The sequence below is a fragment of the Mesocricetus auratus genome, unplaced genomic scaffold (assembly GCF_017639785.1).
Source record: "Mesocricetus auratus isolate SY011 unplaced genomic scaffold, BCM_Maur_2.0 Super-Scaffold_100008, whole genome shotgun sequence".
NCBI lineage: Eukaryota > Metazoa > Chordata > Mammalia > Rodentia > Cricetidae > Mesocricetus > Mesocricetus auratus.
The window spans coordinates 40,477,279-40,502,470 of NW_024429192.1; the positions used below are offsets into that span (position 1 = coordinate 40,477,279).

Here is a 25,192-nt window from a genome sequence, read left to right on the forward strand (position 1 = left end):
TGCAGAGATTCCCTTTTCATTGGCCTCATAGCTAGATACCCACGTGTATGTACTTATAAGGTTTACACAAGGTATAAACATTATTTTGCAGTGTGGCTTTATGTCTTCGTGTTTATCCCTGCCACACTTTGCTAGACTACCTAGAGTTTTTCTTACCTTGAACCTTTCAAAAAAAAATGAAGTAAGCTGAATATAGTTTCCAAATATGTACATGAAATGTGCTGTCAGGAAGACAGGCTATCTGTAAACAGCTTCATATTCTAATAATAAAAACTCACACATATTTAAGCTGAATGCATTAAGCATAAATACCTTAAAGTGAATTTGCCATTCATCGTGCTTGCTTTGCAAAAATATGCAGAATATTTAATCTAATCATCATAAATATTTTTCTAATTAAAAATATTGGAAGATATAGGAGAAATTTGTTATCATTCCAGGCTCTTGCTGTCACATAATCAAGCTCAAATCTCTTTTTCGTCCCTAAGCATCAGCACCATATTAGTGATATGAATATCAAACCTTAAGGAGCTCAGATTCTATCATAGGGAGCTAAAACCCATTCACAAACCAGTGTGACTGAGAGGTCAGAGTGTTTGATGGTCATAAAGAGGAGCATTATGAGAAGAGAGAAGAGAAACCCAAGTGGCATCCATGAGCGGTGACAGTCAAGGACGCCAGAGGCTTGGAAACATATTCAGAAACACCAAGAAGCGTGGGTCCTTAGAGGAGGGAGCAGTAAGAACTGACACACAGGACAAGCTAGAGGAAGGCCCAAGACGAGACACAGGCTGCCACTTCTATTCTAACAGCTAAGGAGCAAGGTCAATATCCACCTATGGCTATTACATTGAAGAAGAAGAACAACAAAAATTACTTCACTAGACCAGATGCAAATGCACAGATCTCTGACAGTCTGTCCCACAGAGAAGTCTACTAAATACTGTAATCTAGACCACAGAGATTTGGGCAATGGGTCAAGACCCAATACAGAGAAAAAGCAAACAAGGAAACAAGACTATAGGCAAGAAGTCAGGAAGGTTTTAGACATCAGGCAGATGAAAAACAACACAAGGCAAAACAAACACCCCCGACCAATACAACAGATGCAAAGGACATTGTAATTGGACAGCTCAAAATACTGCTCAGTGGTGCACATCAGGAAATATGAAAGTTCACTTAATATTCTTGGTGGTTTAACAGACAATTCAGAAAAGCTTTTGAATGGATTAGTGTTTTCTAGAATGAAATACATACTTAAAAGGAAACAATTTAGTGTAGCTCATACTCACTAAGAATTAGTACACTTGGAGGAGACCTGCCTTAACTCCTCCAGACTATCAGTTGAATGTCACTAGGACACAGGCCAGGGGAGTGAGCAACACTCTTGGGTCTTAACACTGAATCTTGTCTAGAAGGGACAACCTGATGAAATCCTCACTGATGGTGAGTTCTTTTAGGCCATCATTTTGTTGTAGTTTTGAAAGGATGATATAGTTGAAATATAGCTTAAAACAAACTAGGTTAAATATTTTTCTCTGATTATGAAAGGAGTACATTATTGTAGAAAATTCAGACACATTAAAACATACAAAAGATGCTATGAAAACCACCTAAAATTTCACAGCTATTTCCTATACCATTCACTTTTCTGGCAGAGTGACTGTCATATGAACGCAGGAGCCACCATCACCTGGCAGATCCATTCTAAGATTAGGCGAATTCTCAACCCAGAGTCTGCATTATCCTGAACTCTTAATTCTAATAATGCAGACACAGAGAGGAGGGCAGGGGTTGTTTAAGCTGTTTTAAAGTTTCAACCTAATGGAGGGATGAGAAGATCATAATCAGAGGGCGTCTTGTTGAGTGAAGAACCATGCTTTGGGTTGTCCCGGGGTGGAGGCCTGGCAGGTGGTAATGGCACTGGATCAGAGGCTGAACCAAAAACATCTCCTAGAGGATAACACAAAACCTTAATGTATTTTCAGCATGAAAACAGAAGGGAACTTTGCCTTTAAATTCCAACCATTGAGATGCATATTGCAAAGGAAAAAATATTCCATACGTACCCTTCAAATAGATGCCTAACTCTGGGATGTTTGATTTCTTCATCTCTGAAGATGTACCATGAGTTCCATTCAACAAACAGTGACCATTATCACAAGACCTAATGTGGAGACCAGAGGGTAAGAATCACTTGAAAATCATGGTGGGCATGAGGTGGGGATCACAGAGGGGATTCTCATACCTACTGAGGTAATAAGACTACAAAACAAAAACAATTGTCTCTTCTGGAAAAAAGTACTACTAACACCATGCACCTACCTCGAGATGCACTTTAAAATCAGATAGAAATGTCTGGAGGTAAAAAAGCATCTCTCCCTCTCTCTCCAACTGAAACCGGAGCTACTAAAACTATCAAGAGCTAGTGAAAACCTAAACACACCTGTGCAGCTAATGTATCTCTTTGCAAGGTTTCAGTTGCACCTGACCAAAGTTCTGAAGTGACAGAGAAATATATGCCACACAAAACTAATATGAGTTCCACCAGCTTCAATATTTGCTGATTACATTGGATGTGTTTGTTTATGCAGCTTAAGCATTCTTGGAAATAAAATTAGAATAGGGTGTTAAAAGAGAGGAACTACTATGAAGCATCCAACAGTTTCATTTACGTTTGGCATGGAGCACTCAGAAACCCAGAGTTTCTAAACCTGTATCACTACTGGGCAGAGCAAACACTGGCTTTCTGACACATTGGGTAAGTGATGTCAGCGAAGGCTTTGGGTGCACAGCAAGTGTTTTAATCCAAGTAAATACCAATTCACAAAAAGACATAATTTTGGTGTTGACATCAATACTGGAGGAAAGGGTCATGGGAAGATGAGGAGGGCCAGGAGACACAGAACACACCTGTTCTTTAGCATCTGGCTTGGTAACAGCTGTCTAACAAAGAGCCACAGAAAGTGAAGTTTTACACTTCTCTCTTTTGAATTATTCTGATTTCTTAGAGCAAAGTAAAAGCACATACATAATGGAGGAGACAGTGGATATTTCAATAGATACTGAAAGAGTGATTCATCTAAAATTCATTTCTATTCTCTCTGGTGGCCATTTCTTTTTAACGGGTAAGATATGGTTCATTTAAGAATAGTTATGTATTGAATCTTCATAATGATGATGGATTTTGCTGAAACTGAATTGAATTATTCATTTACTGTTACACTTCCCACATACTGACAGTTTATTTTTATTGATATCTGGGGTGGTGGTGGTGGTGGTGAATGGCATACAGGAAAAGGAAGTGCTATGGAGAGGAAGTACTCTGCAGATGACATGAGATGTCACTCCATCCATTGGTTTTCGAGAACAAATTAGATAAAGAATTCATTACAATTAAGCTTAGGGATTAGTAGCATTTATTACTTCTCTATAACTGTGGGGAGATGGTTATGATGGTCATAATTCAAATTTACTTTCAGTATCCAAGAGGCCAGTCACTGAAATCTCATCCACTGTGACATGACAATTAACATTTGATGAATTCAAATTGTATCCTTCAGTCTTCCAGCCATGAAAAGAATGAAATTTCCAAAGAGACCAAAAAATTCCTGCCCAATTTCAGCTTTTAAAAATTACTACACATTAGTAAGAGTCAAAGAACTGGAGTTTGTTAGCAATTTATATTTAATTAGAAGGTAAGACTTTCCCCCTACTAGCTCAGTGGGTGCCACGTTCTCTCAATATAACAAACGCTCTCCTGGTTATTTTCTTTTCATAACACTCAATAAGAGTATGATTAACAATAAATAACTGGCTCTTGTCATACTCAGTGCAAGCATAGACTTCAGTGCATCACTAAGCCTAGGTAGTATCTCTGCCCACCAGCATCCTTTATGAGGCACAGTTCTGGCTTAAAAAAAAAGATCTTAGCCGGGTGGTGCTGGTGCATGCTTTTAGTTCCAGAATCAGTAAGCAGAGGCAGGGGATCTCTGAGTTCGAGGCCAGTCTGGCCTATGATGTGAGTTCCAGGACAGCCAAGGCTACATTCAAAAACCCTGTCTCAAAAAAAAAATCCAGAACCACTTCTCTTCCAAGTATTTCTTTTTCTACTTGGGACACATTTGGAGAAGTGTTTTCATCTTCAAAGGAGATGTTACTCATAAATGCTATCAGCTGACTGACCTGGCCTCACAATTAGACAGGACACTAGGCAAAGATAGGACAGATGACTGATGGATTCACTGTATCCCATCACTCAGTCTCAGTCATAAGGAGACTTTAGGTGGCAGGGCAGCCACCAGCAGGGGCCTAGCAGAGTTGAGTCAAGCACACCTCCAGGAACACACAGTCAGGGAAACCAAAGAATGGAAAATTAGTTTTAAAGCTAAGAGTAGATTGCTGCATACTTGACATGTCAGTAAGATAAAAATCATTATGTAAGTGCTATTACAGCTTAATACTGACATTAAGTTATATGCATGCAAAGTCATGATTTTACTTGAAGAAAAGTTAATATTTCAATATATGTAAGCCATTATTGACAACTCTTATAAAACTCAATGTGGCTGACATTTCAAAGACCAACAATATCCCCATTACAGTGAGGACAACAAACAATAAAAAGAAAAAGAAGAGAAAACTAGTGCTCTTTATATTGTTATCCAATGTAAGAGAAGGTAAGACAGTACTTGGTCAAAAAAGAAGTTAAGAGAAGGAACTTTAGGGCTCATCCCCCCTTTGTCTTATGATTTCAGTGGAAGCACACTGCATATCAAGAAGGGAAATGGATACAAATTATACTGGTCTTTACATTATGAAGAAAAATTCTGAGGAAGGTTGACCTAGCACCTTAATATTAGTTTCTAAGCACTGATTTTTCTTCATGAAATATATGCTTGGAGCTGATGAAACTCATTAAAATATCTTAGGGGAAATGCATGCATTAATCATTATATGTAATGTATAGTTACATTTTATTAGATTCTGATTTGGCTTTTGCTGGGGGGGGTGTAATGTCTGTGGGGAGAAAACAGGAAGTTATAGATGGTTATCCAAACACATAAAGTTGAACTGCATATAAATAACCCCCATGCTTGACAGTCTGATGATGTTTATGTAGATGCAGGATGGTACACAGAGGCTCGCCTTCTTACCGAACAGGAGGTTTAACATTATGACAATGAGATGGTTGTGAATTCAGGGAAACAGGGTGGGATGAAGGAATCTTGTACTCATCGTCATCTTCCTCTACCGTGTCTCTTGCTTTCTCTGAGAGACAATTTGCTAATGGACCAGTACACCTACCAAGAAGGAAAAAAAAAAAAACAACAATCCAATCTGGTTCACACATGATAAATATTCTGAGTAGGAAGGTCTGATGTGACATACACAAATGAAGAAGCTACTTTGTCACTTGCATTTTTCAACTATAAACTGTTCTTACATCCAATGTAAATGGCAAGGCCTTGCGATGCTGTTAAGACAAAATGTGCACACCTGTGGTTTTTAAAGGGCGCAGTAAGGAAAAAAGTAAACTATGACATAAAGAAAGGACCTTATAAATATGAAGCTCTTTAAAGGTGCAGACTTTTAGTTTGTGGCTATTACTAAGAATTTTAAAAAAGCTATACAGGAAAGAAACCACTTTGCTGTGAACTCATGATCCTAGTTCTAGAGTTCTTCCCACAGCAACAACAGACAGCTGAACATGACCAGAATTAGAAGCAGGTAACCAGAGAATTCATTAAACCTTTTAATTTCAAAAGGACTATTTTTATGATTTGCAATATCTAAAAAGGAGTCACAATGAATAAAACAATTATCTAATACCATGATAAATTTGAGCTGTTTCCTTCATCATTTGGATAAATTTATAAAAGTGAAAAATACTTTCTACTTCCTGTGTGAAATTTAATCTAACTCTGCTACTGCTCAAGAAAGATTCCAAAGGAAAAATGTTCGAATCCAAGTTTGCAAGATACTAGAAAAACATGGATCCAAATCCGTTTCAATTATCGTGAACGTCATAGGAAATGTTTCATTTAAAAAAGTGTAATGTTTCAGCACCTTCTGTAGAGGGAGCAAGAGCCCTTTGGTATATGAGGCAACCACGCCTATGCATTTTTCATTTTCATTTCTTCTCACAACAAAATAAGTTTTTCACTTTGATTTCCTCTTGCCACAAGTTGAGTGTCCCTATCTGAATTCCTTGGAACAGGAACAGTTCTTAGATTGTTTTTCCTTCAAATTTTGGAACATTTGCATCCTTTACCAGTTGCACATTCCTAATGCAATGCTCAAAAAGCTTTGGATTTTGAAGAATTTACTAGAATTATTTCACTTAGGATGAACAGTTGAACAATGGAAAACACTGTCAGTGGTGTTTTGTGTGTGTGCATGTATGTATGTGCCCATTTGGAAAGTCCAAGGTTTTTAAGTTTCAACACTACAGATACATTTCTAGAGAGTTCAGGGATAAAAGAAATGTTCCCTTTCAGGAATTTTCAAAAGTTTATATTCTTCTTTGAAGACAGTTTCTGTACTGATTTTTAAAGCCATGTTTGTTAGAGGTACTTTGGGGTCCAGTAATAGTTAATGGTGACCTAAGTCCAGAACACAGGCTATGGCATTCATTAACAAACTGAAGTGCTGCAGCCAATAAGGCTGAACCTTGGAAGACACATCTTCCAACTAAAGGTAGGCAAGTATGTATGTTTCAAGTGATAACCTGATAGAGTTTTAATAGGGATAGAAACAACTGTATTTTCTTGCAAATTCTCAATTCTTGCAAACAGATATCAATTTCACCAACTATTGCAAGGACCAGTGTGTCTCCCTAGGAAGAGCAAGTGTGACATGCATGACATGCATGCATTCATTCTGTGTCCTGGTGTGCTTTCAGTCTCAGAGCGCTCTACTTTTCTACAACTTACATAGATAATACAGAGAAAAGAGAGACTTTTGACCTAAGATTCAATAACCGCACCAAAGGCAGGAATCTTCAAATCAGTCACACATTATTTCCAAAGAAGTGCTTCATTATGAAGAATGAACAATCATTTTTACTCCATATTACATTTATTATTTATTCATGTATATGTGTGTGGTCACGTCAAGGTATAAGTGGGGGTCACAGGACAACTTGTGGGCAACAGTTCTTAATCTCTTCTCAGGTTGTCTGGCATTGTGGCAAGTGTCTCCACCACTGACCATTTGCCAGTGCAAGAATGGACAACTAAAAAACTAAAATCTTACCCTTTGTGGATAATTCTAGATTTTTGCCTTTATTGACAGATCTTGTTTGGCTAGATGCAAAGGGATCATTCTTTGGTAGTGAGAAAACAACTAATGCAAATATGAAAGTCAAAATAATTGTATTAAACAATAAGGGCTTAGTGTCAGAAATTACAAGTTGGGTATTTTATCTGGTTACATGGATTTTGGTGTGTTGTAACTAGAAATGAAGAAAGCTATGTGATTTGTATATTGAAATATGAAAAATACATTTTTCATTATTTTAATAAAGTCCTTTAAGAATGGTTTTAATGCTTTAAAAACTCATTAAAACTTTAAATAAAACTTACAAAAAAAGACATAACCGTGAAATTAAGGAGACCTAGGTCTACGTATTATAAAGAACTTTTGTACAGTTAGAGTAGTCAGGCAGAAGCTGAAGGATTTCACATGGATATTATACCCTTACTATCAAATATGTTTATGCAATTATCCAACCCCCCAACAATGGAAGATGCATGACAGAGTTAAAACTAGAAAGGCAACTACTATTATATCCCTCTTTAATTAGTCAAACCTAGAAAAACCAATGAGAATTTATATCCACTCAAGTGTCCATTGCCTGTATGGAATCCTTTTTCTTTACTTAATATTGACCATTTCTTGTACTTCTTCCTACACCTTATAGTGTACCCACATGTAACACACACTCATAGGCACATGCTGGGATACACTACAAGGGAGAACATGTGATTTTTTAGGTTTTTCTGAGATAATTTGACCATGGTCAATATTATACATTTTTCTCCATTAATTTTCCTGAAAATTATAATAGTCTGCTTACATTACACACAAACCAATTTTTTTTTTTTTTGGTTTTTTGAGACAGGGTTTCTCTGTGGCTTTGGAGGCTGTCCTGGAACTCGCTCTGTAGACCAGGCTGGCCTTGAACTCACAGAGATCCGCCTGCCTCTGCCTCCCGAGTGCTGGGATTAAAGGCGTGCGCCACCAACGCCAGGCCAAACCAATTTTCTAATATTCGTTAGGCACATTTCATTCAGTATTATGTTTTTTGAATGAGAAGAATGAAAGCCACCTCTGTCACAAAAAGAAAGTGAAGACAAAGGTTCAAGTAAGAAAGAAATTCTGTAGGAGATATCCAAGACAAATCCAAACTCACATAAGTAGCTGCTGTATTTTTCCCTCTAGAAACTCATCCAAACCTTTACATGTTAGTCAACAAGAGCTGAGGTGGCATAAATGAACTTAGGATCATTGTTTGTGTATATGTTATCTAGAAGGTAGACTTAGAGACTTCAATCACTGATATACCCTAAGTGACATTTCTAGGCTCCCAGAGGACTAAAGCAGAAAAGCTATTTGGCTGGCTCCAAGTGAAAGATGCCAAGTCACCCACCAGTCATTTATACCCATGACTTCAACACTGTTGTATTACTCCACATTTCTGCTATGTCTCTTACACTCTGATGCCATTTCTGAGTCATTGCACATGGGGATCCATTTTTTCCAGGCTGCAAAACCATTATCCCCTTAACTTGAAGGTTATCTGAGCCTTCTTAAACACACACTCATTTGCTGTCTTGAATACACAAGTATATACTTGATGTTAAGGAAGAAGCCAACTTTGAGGTCATCACAGATACTTGGTGAGCACTTAAACTTTTTAGTGTTGAAGGCTCACAAATGTATTCCTCCCAAGAACTGCATATTCCCAGAGTGAGGTACATAACCACATGGCTGACTGCACACACCACTACCATTCACCCCTAGAACTACCTCCCTCAAGTGATTTTCATTCTTAATTGAGGCAACCCATGACACGTTAACTTTCTTTGAAAAGTAAAAGCAGACCCCTTCACATTTCTGGTGTCTATAAAAATCCCTGTGACCTGACAACAAATTCAATAATTTTCGTTGACCTTTCCTATTATGTATACTTAGCATATGTCCTTTCATTGATGTGTTTACTATACTGTTATTTTACTATTTCTGTCTGAATTGCAATATATTTAAGGAAGACCTTAAGTTCATCAAGGATTACTCTACTCTGCACATAATTGGGCACTTACAAGCTTTTAGATAAAATAATGAAGGGGTATTAAAGAAGAAAATGGCCAAGCTGGTAAAAAAGAGCGAGAGAGAGAGAGAGACAGCAACAATTTTCAGAACCTTTCATAGACAGAAAAGCATTTCAAATTATATGTCATTTTACTTGTTTTCTATATAGAAGAATCTCTTTTCACTCACCAATGGCAGAAAGTAAAGGTATAAATGTTTTTTATTAAAATAGAAGCTCAAGCTGTCATATGTTTTACTTTGTGTTTCTCGTGCTACACTGTTCTTACCAGCACAAGATAGATCTGTAACTCAGAGAAACCAAAGCCCAAGAATCAGCAAAACAAAATACTGATATTTCACATGATTATTTTATGTCTGCAGCACATAAGTTATTTGCCAAAAATACAGGCATGAGTTTTACAATGATTTTGAGGGTTCTTTCCTGCTATCAAGAAGGGGTGAGCATCTAGCAGCCTCGAGCTTTGACAGGGAGTGATTTTACAAATTTGCTTTTAACCCGGAGACAGAGCTGCAGTCTCCACATCTGTGCCCCGGGATTACACTTTTCACACAGACAGATTGGGTTCTCTCCCTCCCTTCTCCTGCGGTTCTGCTTAACCACATCCTTTCAGAGAGGCATTTCCTCAGGACCTCATCTCTAGGGAAAGCCTTTGTGTCATTAGTTATCCTGTCCCACCTTTGCTTTGCCTTCCTGCATTCGCCTCTAACTGACAACACCCGATACCTGTTACTGTGTACTCTCCTTAATTACAGCACCTATCTCAAAGGAGATGGGGGCTTTATCTTGTTCTCCCTAGACTCCAGTGAGCACAGCAACAGAAAGAAAGATAGCTGGGAAAAATTGGATTCATTTTTCAATGAACCCCCTAACTTAGTACCTTATTTGCTTAAAAGATGTGTAGCAATAATAAACACCACAGTCTTACACAACAGAGAACCTTTTAAGAAAAGTATGAACCAAGTAGTATTGGTCCCAAGGTATTTGAAAGCTTGTGATTAATATGTCAACAGTAGGAAGACCATTTGTAAACAGCAAAGCATAAGGAAACCATTGTCTGAGAGCAGAGAGCAGTGACATCCTTTAGTATTCTACAACATTGTTTTAGTTGGAAATACCCACTCTATTATTGTTTATAACTGTCTCTGTTCATTTGACAGTATAGTATGCCAAGAACAATAGATGTCAGTAAGTAAACATGAAATATACATTTATATATAAAATACATATTATGTATTAAAAAGGTAAAATAATCCATGTGGAATTTTCATCCTCTTTATAAAAAGTTACTATAATAAATACCTATATTTCAAGTTTTTACTTAAATCTTTGCATTTATAGTTAAGTGTCAATAATGTTAAGGAGAAACCATTTAGAAAAAAATTCAGGACATAGTATCTCTACAATGACTTTTTCTGTTCACTTTTACTTTATACTACCATATTTTCAGAAATAAAGTATAAATTATGTAATAAGAGTCACGTGATTACCAGGATGAAGATTAGCCTGAAAGCAAACCTCCCAGAATATCTTCTACCCTCAAGAAAATGGGCATTAAGTACCAGTCTAATAATCTTGAAAACTATTTGAGTAATATGGCTGAAACTAAATGTTACTTATAACTTTGGTATTCTGAGTTTAACATGAGGTTTCCACGACTTGTGAGAACTGTAAGTTTATTTTAGGCAGTGATATACCACTTTACTTTAGCCTGCTGTTCAAACACTGACCAGGAATCTAACATGGCCATGGGCATCTAAAGGTCCAATAGCCCTGTGTCAGTGGGCATAGGAATTTTTCTAAGACCTTTTCTCTATTATCCAGACCATACTCAGATCATACTCACCAATGGGTCAAAGTAGAGCAATATCAATAATAAATGATGTGGATATGTACAAATTCATTATCAACATTATATCAGATACAATAATAAGAATATAAATAATATAATGATTGTAGTAAAGTATTATAACCATTATAACAGTGATGTTAGTAAGGGCAATAGCTCATCTCATACTGGTTTATGCAACAGAATACAGTCAGCCAACTATACTTGAGAACAATCAGGTTACCAAAATTTCCAGTATGATTAACACCATATAGTGAGTAACTCATGGCAATACCTGCATAGAGAGTTGAAGCTCAAAGGGTTTTAAATAGCATTTAAGTTATACTTATCCTGTCATTTATTAGCCATATAGAAGCTAGACATCCAGAGAGGTTACCTATTTTAAAATAGGACAACTAATGAATGTTGGAGTAAAGTGTGGAACACAATATGATTTTATTCTATGCGTGACTTCAGAATTTCATGATTTCACAGGAAAAACAGTATTTATACTCTGAGGAAAAATGGATATGATGTTATCAAGTGACAAGGGAGAGCATGACATCACCTCCACAAATACCCTAAATTATGCTAAAGTAGGTCTCAATGAAAAAAATGCACACATTAAATTTGCATGTTGGTATTTGGGGTATGTCTATGTGCTGTAAAGATTATGATTTTATTTTTTATATACTTTATATTATTTCTTCATTTATAGTTAGGGGGAAAAGAAACATAAATATATTAATAATTTAACCCCCAGAAACAGCTGACCTGACAAAGGTTAACTCTTGAATCCCAGGCATCAGCCTGGGAATCCAGCATGGGACTGATCAAGAACCCCTGAATGTGGGTGTCAGTGAGGAGGCCTAGGTAATCTATTGAGCCTTGGGCAGCAGATCAGTACCCATCCAGAGTATACACATGGACTTTGGACTCCCATCCAACAATGTGAGGTGCACTCTCACCCTGAACTCTTGGGGAAGGGTCTAGGCCCTGCCCTATATGAAATGACAGACTATGGACACTCCCATGGAGGGCCTCACCCTCCCTGGGGATATGAGGGGATAATGGGGGGTTTGGGGGGAGGGTACGGGAGGAGGGAAGGGAAAGGGAGAGGGACCTGGAACTCACTTGTGAAGCAACCTTGTTTCTTATCTAAATTTAAACTGAAAAATAAATAAATAAATATATATATATTTTCACATATGAAAAAAAAAAACAAACCCAACACATAACTTTGGATAAGTTGTAACGTGCAATATCAAAACTAATTTACTACTAACATGTTTGTTAAAATATTTTTCAATTAAAACTAGAAATATTGAGGAAAATTTAGAAAATGGAGCGGAAACATAACCTGATGTTGCAGCTCTCACAAAGTGAAGTACTAAAGGCTCACCAATAAATGCACTTCGCTATGACTTTGTTGTTTATGTTAATTTATGGAAGGACCAAATGGAAACATAGAAAACCACAACCCCTTCACCAGTCATAAACCGCTGTAATTAAGTAAGTCATACCGGGGAGGGGTGGTGGTGAGTTCATCTCATTTGTTTCTGAAACCCTAATTTTAGAGGTTATGGAGCTAGCTCAGACGTCTTACTGTATGTACATTAGAGTCTACATGGAATTAGACTATCAAGGCCATTTAGAGGTGATGGGGCTATCTCAGACGTCTTACTGTATGTACATTAGAGGCTACATGGAATTAGACTATCAAGGCCATTTAGAGGTGATGGGGCTATCTCAGATGTCTTACTGTATGTACATTAGAGGCTACATGGAATTAGACTATCAAGGCCATTTAGAGGTGATGGAGCTATCTCAGATGTCTTACTGTATGTACATTAGAGTCTACATGGAATTAGACTATCAAGGCCATTTAGAGGTGATGGGGCTATCTCAGATGCCTTACTGTATGTACATTAGAGGCTACATGGAATTAGACTATCACAGTTTTCTCATTGACTAGAGTCTATGACACAGGGTGCTTGTAACTGCTTTCGGCTGCTGTGTCTCCTACAGACCTGAAAACTCCTTCAGGAAATGTTCCAATAGTTCAGTTTCTCTGTTCTCCCCTGAATGACATCAAATTCTACTCTGTCCCTCCCCACCCCTCAATACACTGTGGTACCTAATTTTTCTCATCTTCTGAGACTTATATACCATCCCATCTATGAAACATGTTTCCCTGGCAAAGTTTCTAACAGCTTTCCTAAAACTAAAACTAATCAATGAGCACTACACTGTCTGGTGCAGTGTTTTCTTTTGAACATCACAAATGATAAAATATTATTTTCTAGAGTATATGGATTTCTGGAAGCTCAGGTTTAGCTTTTCCTTTTTGTAAATCTAGTGAAAGTTCAAAGACCTCCAGAGGAAGGAATGAAGACATTCTGAGGCTTTTGATAACAAAAGAAGACCGTAGCCCGTTGTCTAGCATGTATAAGATACACAAGTTGAGCCATAGTCCAAAACAAACCAAATGAACAAACACAGAAAAGAAGATAAAAACCTTGAAGATGTAAACAGATAAAGATCAAGCAATCAATAATGAAATACAATTTTTTTCCTATGAGAGCATTAGATGGCATAAACCTTTACCCTTTTAAAATTAGGAAAACAGTATAGCAGAGTATATAATTACTTATATAGAGAACAGTAATTTGTAACAAGAATGTGTCTTTCCTATTATTTACTGATACAGATACTCTCTCTGTAGCCCAGGCTGCCCTGGAACTCATATAACTCAAGGAAGCCTAAAAGTTATGGAACTCCTCCTGCATCAGTTTTCCAAGCGTTGGGATTATTGGTATACACTACCAGGCCTGCCATTGCTAATCACTATTAATCACTGAACAGAAATCAAATGAGCTTTTATAAAAAGCTGAGGCTGAGACATGGATATTGGGGAAGAAGTGGGGCATAGGGATGGTGGGTAGGAGGGCCTGCATCAAAAATGCAAGTCGGACAGATGTGTATACAATTATAGGGCAAGCATTAGGAATAAATTAGATATCCTCTAGCTGGTTAAAATTCTGAAGGGTCTTACTACTAGCAGCAGCAGAAGAAAGCAAAGCTGGTTTGGGAGTGGGAAGAGGGCTAAGGAAACCCAGAGGGAAAGTGAATCAGCTTCAGTGAAGAGAATATGTAAGATGAAGCGGGGCTAGAACTCGGCTGGACAATCACCTCATGGTCCAGCATGCCATGCCCCCAATTCCCAGCTCCACATCCACTGATACCAACTTAGAGTAGATATGATGGCATTCTGAAGGGTCTTTCAGAAGTCTAGCTGTGAGTCTGGACTGGCAATGGAGAGCTTAACTGGATAGGAGAAACTCCATGAGGACAATCGACAGACCTTGGTTGCTGAAGATATCTGAGAAGCAGGGAGCTTGGGGGAACTTTAATGTTGTCCAACTGGGTAGTGGGTCAAAGACAAGAAGAAGGAGGCTGATGGAGAGAGCTTGCTGTGCAGCTCTTCCTTCTCCTTGGATGCAGGGCACTGAGTTTTCTTGCTGCATTGTTCTGCTAGTCTTCTCGGGAGGTTAGTATATCTTTAGGAGCTAGTTTCCTGAACTGGGAGGTCTCAACAGCTGATACTTGAATTTATAAACACAACTTAATTGTTTTTATCTTTACTGATTCCTTTCTATTCGCCCTGCAGTTTCTTCAATAAGAACATCAAAACCACTCTTTAACATATGCACGGACACAGAATCTGCAAATTCAATGAAACTCACTTTATGCTAGGGACAAGGGTAGTGACTGGAGGAGGAGGGGAAAGCCGAGGAGGAACATCATATTCTTCACTGGCAAGGTGTCCATTGGAAAAGACCTGGAAGTAAATCAAATGGGTTAGTTCCTGAACTTGAACACCTGGCAAAGCCTAAAACCACAATAGCACTTAGAATTTCACAGAGTTCATATAATTTTAGTTTGTTTAGGCTAGTGCAATACCATACAGTTTATTCAGGAGTCAGAAGAATCAGTGATGCCTTAACCACAACTTATGGATTACACATCAAGATGTTACAGTATCATTATTAAACATTACTAAGAGGCAATGCTCTAACTTATATACATCAGAGCAAGGCAACTAAATACATAAACAGATAGCACCATTTCCCAAGAATGATCAGATTTTATTGCAAGAATAGCGGTTGGCTAGAGAAAGAAGCAATGTAGTACAATTCCCAATCTACTTCCCTCTAAACAGGTGTTCCAAATGACATCCCTTTAGGGCTACAAGGTCCATTTTCAATTTCCTGATACCACACTGTGTGAGTCGACTGTGTTATGTCCGCACCAAGCTTCAGGGCTATTTTAGATACGGGGATAATTGGTATGGCTCTCCATGTGTGTGTAAATTCCAAATATACTTTCGTTTGTTTATAAAAACCACAAACAACTGTCCCCTTATTCATAAGAAGTTACACAGAGCCAGTGTTTGTACACTGGTACTAAATTGCTTCTGGTTTACAAGGGCAGTAGTAACACTGAAGGAAGTGCCAAAACAACAACTGTTCTTTGTCTCTCTTACAATCTGGAATTGGAGTAACTAAAACAATGGGAAAAAAATGGAATGATAGCTTTACAAAGGCATACTCAAAAACTATAGACCTTTTCAGGTTTGTAAGGCATCACCAGATTTTTTTCGTCATGAACTTCTTCCATAGACTCTTATTAGTTCATCTTTAAAGGGGAAAGTGATGGGGGGCAAGATGGATGGGCTGTAACTTTGTTCATCTTGGCTGACTGAGCCCAGATTTACTGTTTAATTTCTCTCTCCACCATAGATATGAAACGGGGTGAAGATTTAGAATGCAAACCTGCAAAGGCCGTAGGTAACCCACCCACCACCAGATTGAAAGATCACCTCTGAGATACAGGGATGGTCTCATCTATTGTAAAAAATCCAATTTTGCAGCACTAAAGTTTCACTCTACAAACTAGAGCCTATGTTAGCTCAAATTTTCTTTCCCCAGTCTTCCCTCATTAGATTCAACACACTGCAGTTACATCCCGATAAAACATATCTTTAAATGAAATGACTTTATCTTGAGCTTTTGACTGAGGACCATGTAACGGAACATGAGGAAAACTTTTGAACTTTGCCAGAAAGGAGAAATTTCCCAAGAGATATGAATCATAATAAAATCCTTTAACATAGAAATACCTTTTATTGGATGAATACATGTATCCAACCAAAAATGTCAATTATAACATTGAACATTTGACAGTATCCTTCCCCCAAATTCTTTGTACCACTTGAACAGATATGGTGCTAAAATTTTTGCACTAAAATCTAATGATTTTTTTCTAATTACATTAAAATTTGTGTAAAGTTAAAGGTTTATTTTTTAAAAATGTGGACAAAGCTGTTCTTTTGGTAATAATACCTATTGTGTTGATACTTGATAAAGGTTGGTAACAAAATGAGCATGTGGAAATACTAGTCTGCAGTACTGACTTTAGTTTGACAATAAGCCAACTATAATGTTATATTAAAAGCATTATAATCAAAAAATTATGAACACACTTGAACAGGAATGCTACTACCCAAACATCTACTGATACTAATATAAAAGTATGCTTCAATTTGATAATGGAGAGCTATGCACTGATAAGACTGTATGATACTAAACTTCAAAAGGGAAGTCTCCTGACACAAAAGATGACTCAGGGGCTATGCACAAGCAAGAGGGAGGTGAGTTCATATCCCCAACACCCAAATGATAACTGGGCATAGATAGCTGTGTGCATCTGTAATCCCAGCATTGTGTTGACAGATCATGAGTTCACTCTACTCTTAGTCAAGTAAATCAGTGAGCTCTGGGTTCAGGGAAAGGCCCTAAAAAAATGAGAGAAGTGCTAGAAATAGCTCAGTGGTTAAGAACACTTTTGGCTTTTCTAGAGAACATAAGTTCGATACCCAATACCCATATGATGGCTCACAATTGTCTGTAACTTCAGTTCTAGGGGATTCAATATCCTCTTCTGTCCTCTGCAGGCAATGGGCAAGTACATAATGCACAAACATATATTTAACCAAAACACCCATATACATAGTATAGATACATAAGTAAAATTTTTAAGTGAGAGAGTGAAGATACTGGAAGTCAGCCTCCAGCATCCACAGGAATGTGTGTGTACAAACAGTATATATGCGTATAGAGAAGAATAATTATATATATATACACAATACACACACATGCACAAACATAAACAAATACACACACACCCACAAGAAATGAGAAATCAAGCAGACAATAGTGTTGATCATTGGAAAAACACAAAAACTATTACCACGGACACTAATTCTGTGGTAGGACAATTACTTGAGGGGATTAAATAACTTCCTCCTAACTTTGTAAAACAAATTAATGTTTCAAAGTGTGGATAGCATTTTATCTAATGACTTTAGAAACTCTTATTGATAGATAGTAGTTTAAAGATTTCTCCTGTCTCTGAAAAATTAGAGTCCTTTATGAACAACTTACATATAGCTATATCCTGTAGAGAATGAATGCCACATTGTGCCTGTTTGTTTCAGAATGCAGTCTTTTATTTCTCCCTCATTTTATAATAAATTCCCTACATACTTCGTGTGCAATAGGGCTTCCATGAATACTGAATGACAACAGGGCAGGTGACCTCAATGGTGGAGGCATTGACTGGGGAAATTTCCTTGCTAGAGGTAGAGGAAACATCTTTTACTGAAATACTCTCAGCAAACACACACCATTTGCTTACAGGCTGATCTTCCTATAATTGGTTCTAAACTATGTCCTGAGACTGAAGTATATTTTTTTAATACCATATGTAGAATTCTTGAAAGCTCTTCCAACTAGGAGACTGAAATTATGCATGCATGCAAATAGCCAAGTGCTTACATGTGCTGGTTCTCATTTCTGTCAACCTAATGTGATTGTTCCTGAAAGGTAGTGGTTGGAGGATGAAATCTAACATTGGATTCTGAATTCCATGTTCAGCCTTACCCATTTCATCAGACCAGAAACTGGACATCACTACCTGAGGGAGTACCGTATACGATGATCGGCTAGCTGAAAATAAATAGTACATGTTCCTTAGAAATCTGGAGGATCTGTTTGTGATTCATGGGGACAACAGGCTGTGGGGTGTTTAGACAGATTGCATCACTGAAGAAGTCCTCAGTGTAATCCCACTGACTCGTGTAAGGATCTGGCTGGGCTCTGGGTTCAGCCTCCTGTCTGACTAATGACTGTCGCTGACCCATTAGAATCCCACCAGAGATGTTAGGGACTTAATGTTTTTAAAATCCTTATCACTATAAAAGCTCCTTCCTGAAGAAAGAACTGAAAAAATAACAAAAAACTCCATGACCAAACTGGTTTCAACCTGTATCAGCCAGTTTTGCTGCACATGTCTCTAGTCTTATACACACTACACTCTATTCAAAATTGCCTTCATATTACTGTCCATACTTCCCACGATATTCCTTTCTGTTATTCTCACAGAAAACAAAAGGCTACCCACCTCTTATCATTTCTGTCACCCTCCAGCCAGGGACCCTCGTTTAGGTAACCTGATTCCTTTTCTGCCTTCCCATTCAGGATTTCATTTTCTTTCTCAGGAAAGTCAGTGTCTTCTGGGAATTCTCATCCACCTTTCTTACTAAGTTCATCATAGGCTGACTGTCCTGCATTTAGACTATGCTTCCCTCACAACACTCTACATCCTCAGCGCCATGGACACCAATGCACCTTTCTTACTAAGTTCATCCCAGGCTGTCTGTCCTGCATTTAGACTACGATTCCCTCACAACACTCTACATTCCCAGTGCCATGGACATCCAGTTACTTACAGAGTGGAGGGAGGATGATGGAACAAGCAGATTCCTCAAGGTTCAGACTTGTGGAAGTCAACCAATCAGGACTGTGTAATTTACTGTAAACCAGGCTAACCTAGATTTAGTTTTCTGTGTGCCTCGAGCCATCATAAAATATTAACTTATATGTCTGAAATATTTCCCTATGACTCATATATTGTCAAGATCATTTACCTAAACACAAGACCCTTGACATTTTGGACAATGAAGAAAAGGATTTTTGTTTTAAAAAATGTATATGTTCCCTTTTATTTGATAGGTATACACGTTTACCTGAAAGCATGTTATGTGTACCACATGGGTGCCCAGATTTTTATTTTTTAATCAAATGTATTCCCTATTTTATTAATGAAATTGTTCCACTGTCTAAAGAGGAACCTCTAATATGTCTTTCAGTATCACACTGCAAATGAAACCTGTGCACATCAAGGCTTCCCTTTTGAAAGCCAGCTCTTGGAGCTTACAGATAAGTTTAAGATCATATGTATGGACATGTGTTTCCTTACTCAAAGTGCAAAAGTCATAATCATAAGAAGGGGATCATATGACACCCTTATCTAGTGATACCTTCAAAAGATTATTAGACATAGGGTCATCTGTAGAACAATGTCATCGCAAGGCACATGACAAGCTAAAGACAGCGTTTATCACCAAGAACCAGCTGGATCCTCAGTCAGTCAACAGGAACAGACAGTGACAGATGGGGACAGTGCTAATGCCAAAAGGAACAACTTCAAGTTTGCTTCCTATTTTAAAATATTTATTTCAAAGAGTTGGTTCAACATGAAATAATCTTTTAAGGACATGAGCATGGAATTACTAATATACACAATGTAGATTAGCCCTTAAAGAATCTTTTCTTCCTCCTCCTCGGGACTAGGAAGAGACAAAAATAAGAAATTAGGAGAAACTTTTATTCTGTTATTTCAAGCTAGAAGTATTTGCTCAAATGCTAACTGGAAGGAGGAGGAGAAAGAGGAAGTGGCCTCAGGGGAGAGACCATGAGCATGCAAGCCCACAAAGTCTCTATGAAGTTAGTTAGAAATAGCATGAAAACCCAGGTTTCAGTGAGAGGTGACTTCTGTAGTCACGAATCAGAAGTGCATCCTCTATTAATATTTCAGACCTAGTATTAATATCATAAACCGTAGCCTCACACTAATAAGAAATAATTACCCCATCTTTTTTCTAACTTCCCCCCTTTTAAATTTAAATTAGAAACAAGCTTCTTTTACTGGTTAATCCCAGTTCCCTCTCCCTCCCTTCCTCCCCTGCCCCCTACTGACTCCCTATCTCATATCCTTTCTCCTCCCCAGGGAGGATGAGGCCTTCCATGGGGGATCTTCAAAGTCTGTCATATCCCCTGTGTATTGCTGAGATAGTATCGCTCTATGTGGAATGGGTTCCCAAAGTACATTCGTGTACTAGGGATAAATAATTATCCACTACCAGAGGTCCCATAGATTAATCAGGCCTTCAAACTGGCATCCTTGTTCAAGGGGTCTAGAACAGTTCTATGCTGGTTTCCCAGCTATCAATCTGAGGTCCATGAGCTCCACCTTGTTCAGGCCAGCTGTTTCTGTGGGTTTCTCCACCCTAGTCTTGACCCCTTTGCTCATTATTCCTCTCTCTCTGCAACTAGATTCCAGAGTTCAACTCAGTGTTTAGCTGTGGGTGTCTGCTTCTGTTTCCATCATCTACTGGATGATCACCCCATCTTAAAAAAATTACAGCGTGGTATAGAAGGCCAGCTTTGTATTTACACTGATTTACTGTAAAATAATATCTGAAAGAATTCTGAAACAAGGGATCTTCAAAGAACCAGCTCTGCTAGTTATTATACTATTTCTGAATTATTCAGAAATACCTTGTGGCCTGCTCCTGAGTGTGGTGATATTTTGTTTATGATTTAATAAATAAAGCCTTTCTGAAGATCAAAGTACAAAGCTAGTCACACTAGTTAGCCACAGAGGCCAGGCAGTGGTAGTACACACCTTTAATTCCAGCACTAAGGAGACAGAAGCAGACATATCTCTGTTAGTTCAAGTCTACCATGAGCTATATGAAATTGATCCAGTCTGAAAGAGAAACAGAGCTTACACAAAGGTGATCCCAGTGCTTAAGATCAAACATCTTTAATCTCAGCAATAGGGAGGTGGAGACAGGAGTGATATGGCTAGGCAGAGAAGGAATATAAGGCAGGAGGAGAAAAGAGACACAGTCAGAGGATTCATAGAGATGGATGCAGTCTAGGCAGTCAGTCTGAGGATGCAGTCTGAGGATTCATGGAGAAGGATTGCCATTTGCTCTGAGGTAGAGGTAAGAGCTAGTGGCTGGCGGCTTTGCTTCTCTGATCGTGTTCAGCACCCCTTGATACCTGACTCCTGGTTTTTATTGTTAAGACGAATTAGAATTCATGCTACACCTGAGGATAAGCAAGCAGTCTGTTCACTTGAGAGCTTGTTCCAAGGCTCTTCCCATGACAAGTGTGGTCATGCATGAATGAACAGAGGCTACAGAAGAAACACACACAAAACCAAATCCCAGAAAGTCTCTTCAGACAGGACCCAAAGCTGTGGACACCTCCTTTGAGGACAGGCTGTCAACGGCTAGAAGACATTATCCTCGTGCTTTTTCTATGTGCTTTCTCTTTACACTTGCACTACGTTTAATTAACCTTGAAGAAATCCTTAAGAATCGTCCTAATTACAGGAGCTGAGAAGAGTGCTAAGGCAGGGTACTGTCAAACACAGTCTCTGCACCTCAGAGCTGGCTCTTTCTAGTTAATATTCCCCGAATATTCCTGACGCATCACTGTCACTACACCAGATTTCCAACATCGATCGCTGTGCTTGCACAAACACACATATGCACATACACACATATGCGCGTACGCATGCACATGCATGCACGCATGAGCACATACACACTTAGGAACTGAGGACATGCCACTGCTTAGTTTCTTTTCTCCTTTTTCCCGTGCGACAGGTCTCATGCTGGCCCTGCTGGCCTTGAGTTCCCTATGTAACTGACCTTAATGTCCCATTCTAGTGTTGGGATTACAAGTGTGTGTCAATATATTGTTTCTCTCTGTTTCCAGGATGTCAGATGAACACATTAAATTCAACCTATAGTTTTGAAGGAACAGATTATACTCCCTAAAAATAACAAAACAGAACATTAAGCTGGGGTCATTATCTAAAGCAGCAAGATCCTATTTAGTACAGATGGAGAGGACTCAGATCTGATCTCACAGCTAAAATCATCATGGAATAAAGCACCTGGAATGATTTCCAAATGGACTCCTGGGACACCTCCCAGTGTGCTATGCGCAATGGCTGCTGCCACCACCCCTTTAGAGGACTGCACACTTAAATTCTTTCCTGCATGCAGGTAACAGAGGGTTAGTGTTTACATGAGCATCCACATGTGGGGTAATCTCTTCAAGCTATATAAGGAATGGCTTGCTTGGTGAGCAACAGTGAAGTGGCCATTTTTTTTTTTAAGTAGGGGAAGAGGTTCAATTCTCTGGGCTGGTACAAGTATAGTGTCCTAAAGAACACATTATTTGGAGACTGATTTATGTCATGTAAAGCTACACAACATTTCCAATTTGGATAGTACAAGGAGACTTGGCACTAAACAATATGATTTTAACAACACTGAGAAGTAATGGGAGATGCTCTCTGCAGGACAATAAGGAAGGGGACCGATCTCTGCCCAGCTGCTTCACATCTGCATCCTAAGTTATTAGATATGGACAGCCCTTTCCTCACTTCTCTCAAGTTCAACTTTAAATGGTCTTCTCACTGCTCAAAACCTGCAGGTAATTAAAGAGCATGGAAAATGCTGTGGTAGGCAGGCAAAAACAAGCAAACTAAACACTGCCCATGTTTCACACTGGCCACTCAGCCTCCCATGGGCTCACTCAGTAAGCTGCTTCCCGGCTTGTGCATTGCACAGTGACTTACCTTAGCTCCTTCTGAAGGCAAATCATGGCGTCTGTGTTTCCGCATAAGGACCTGGTCGGAGCCCATTCTACTGTGTCTTCCATTTAAGTTGGCGTTTGCTGTGACTCCAGGCTTTGGAGAGCCATCTCCCAGGATGCGACATCCCATCACCTGATTAGTCCCAAAGGCGTCCCTAGGACACCAGGCTTCAAGAGGCATTGGCTGGTCCCTAGAAGGCACACTTTCCCCATGGTGGAAGTGTCTGCTCAGTCTGTTGTCAGGTGGGATTGGGGGAGGCCTCTCTGGTGGAGGGGGAGGGTCTCTTAAGGGAGGAGGTGGTGCCGGGAGCGGCTTGTCTTGTTTTCTCACCATGCATGGAGAAGACTAAAGAGATGCACAAGAGACAAAACACAAGACCAAAAAGTGAATTGTACCATGTCTTGAAAAGACTTTCAGGCTCATATTATTGAATTTGCATTCTAGTCATAGTGTGGTATTATTAGATTTCTAATAAGCTTTCAAGTGACTTTTCATACGTTTCTTTTATTACTAATGAAAATTTAAAAATTAATGAAAAAGTTACATTAAGATACCACATTAAGAATGTTGTAGAAATGACTATAATATACATGTAAAAGTTCTAGAAATCATACAGAAAGAAGCAGAAGGGGAAAATGATATACTTTGGCTATCATTATAGTATCAAAGAAATGATTATTTGTTAATTTTTGTGACTCGGCAGACACACAGGAAAACCCACCAATACTGTTTCCAGTGATTTTTCACCTTTTAAAAGAGAAATGATTTGAAATATCTGATAAGGTTTTAAAATTGCTTTTTTTTTCCTCCTTGCAGTTCAATGAAAGCTACACGGGCCATTTGCTTAGGCTTTTTGTTTTGCTCTCCTTCAACAGTATTACTAGATCAGTGAAGATCCACATGGCAGAGCAACTGCTGACAAGAATCACTTGACTTTCTGGGTTCTTCAAACGAAAAAACAAAACAAAAACCAAATATCTGTCAGTGTAATTGCTAGAGGACAATATGAAGGGGAATCTGCATACCTCTTAGGACTTTTAGTGTTTATTTATGTTTATTTAGTTATTTAGTTCAGGAAAACAAATTTGTTGTATGTCTACATAATTCCAAGTCTATCCTGTACTTGGTCACATGGGATTAAAGAGAAAGAAACAGCACTAAATGTATTGTACTCCTTAGTAATCGCAGACTGTAAGCATATTAGCAAGTGGTATTTAAGTTTTTATAAATTTACATTTAATAAAGCAAAATATGTTCTTATTATTAAATTTTAAAAGAATCCTCATAAAACTAAAATGAACTGTAGGCCTAAGTTAAAATTACACCTTTAATATTAAACAGTAAAATAATTACTTTGCAAATATTGTAATTTATTGTAATTTATTCCCGAGTTTAAAGGAAGTACACATGATTCTGTCTTCTAAGTCACCTGAAGCATGGGTGATAATGTATCACACCTCTAGCCCTTATGCAAATATACTCCCCTCACATTTTTCTTGTCCAGGCATTATGAAAATAAGTGTAAAATACCATTTGATAACAGCATGCAAATTATTGTAATGCATATGATGACCTTTTAAATCCAGTTTATAGAATACTGTATTTACGCTGCTGTTCATTTTAGCAAATCAGGGGTCTACAGACATGCTTGAGCAATTAAGTAACTTTTATAGTAATTTTAGAGTAACAAAGCAAGAGATATGACAGCAGGCTCACCATAAAGAAAATGAGAAACGTACTCAGTTATTTGTAAACAATTAGAGCCTAAGACACAGGTGACAGTGCACAGAACGCAAGAGCTGCCTTCTGTGTTTCTGATGGCGCTGGCTCACCTTTGGGGAGCCTGTGGGGCTGCCACAGGGAGAGCGGGCCATGCCTTTCTGGATGAGATCCAGGCGAGGAGGCACTGGAGGCAGGCTGAGCTGGGGGATCTGGAGAGGGTCTGGCTGAGGTTTTCTTCTCTGGGCAAGGGGTGAGGATCCTGGTGATGTGACTGGAGAGTTCTGCCTGTCTGTGCACTAGGAGGAAAGCAGAAAGGCTGCTGGGTACTGCTGTGCACTGATGGCTGAGAGTACAAAGCCCTGTCCTTGCTGAGGTACAGAGTAAGGGGGGCAAGGCTGAACGCTTGCCCAAGTAAAAGGTGAGTAATAGATCTTCGATCCCAA

General features: G+C 38.5%; 1 protein-coding gene across 7 annotated transcripts in view; it reads right to left on the reverse strand.

Annotated features, from left to right (window-relative positions):
* The window catches only part of Cblb (Cbl proto-oncogene B), a 178,716-nt gene that overhangs the window by 16,910 nt on the left and 136,614 nt on the right, over positions 1-25,192 (reverse strand). For 3 of the 7 annotated variants that reach the window (XM_040750706.1, XM_040750708.1, XM_040750707.1), the window contains exons 11-16: positions 24,860-25,045; positions 23,010-23,372; positions 14,909-15,003; positions 5,157-5,303; positions 2,070-2,167; positions 1,822-1,953 (exon numbers count right to left, since the gene is read on the reverse strand). In XM_040750706.1, coding sequence (XP_040606640.1) covers positions 1,822-1,953; positions 2,070-2,167; positions 5,157-5,303; positions 14,909-15,003; positions 23,010-23,372; positions 24,860-25,045 — 1,021 coding nt within the window. The remainder of the gene's footprint in view (positions 1-1,821; positions 1,954-2,069; positions 2,168-5,156; positions 5,304-14,908; positions 15,004-23,009; positions 23,373-24,859; positions 25,046-25,192) is intronic. The other 4 variants (XM_040750712.1, XM_040750710.1, XM_040750709.1 and 1 more) reach the window with 4 other exon arrangements.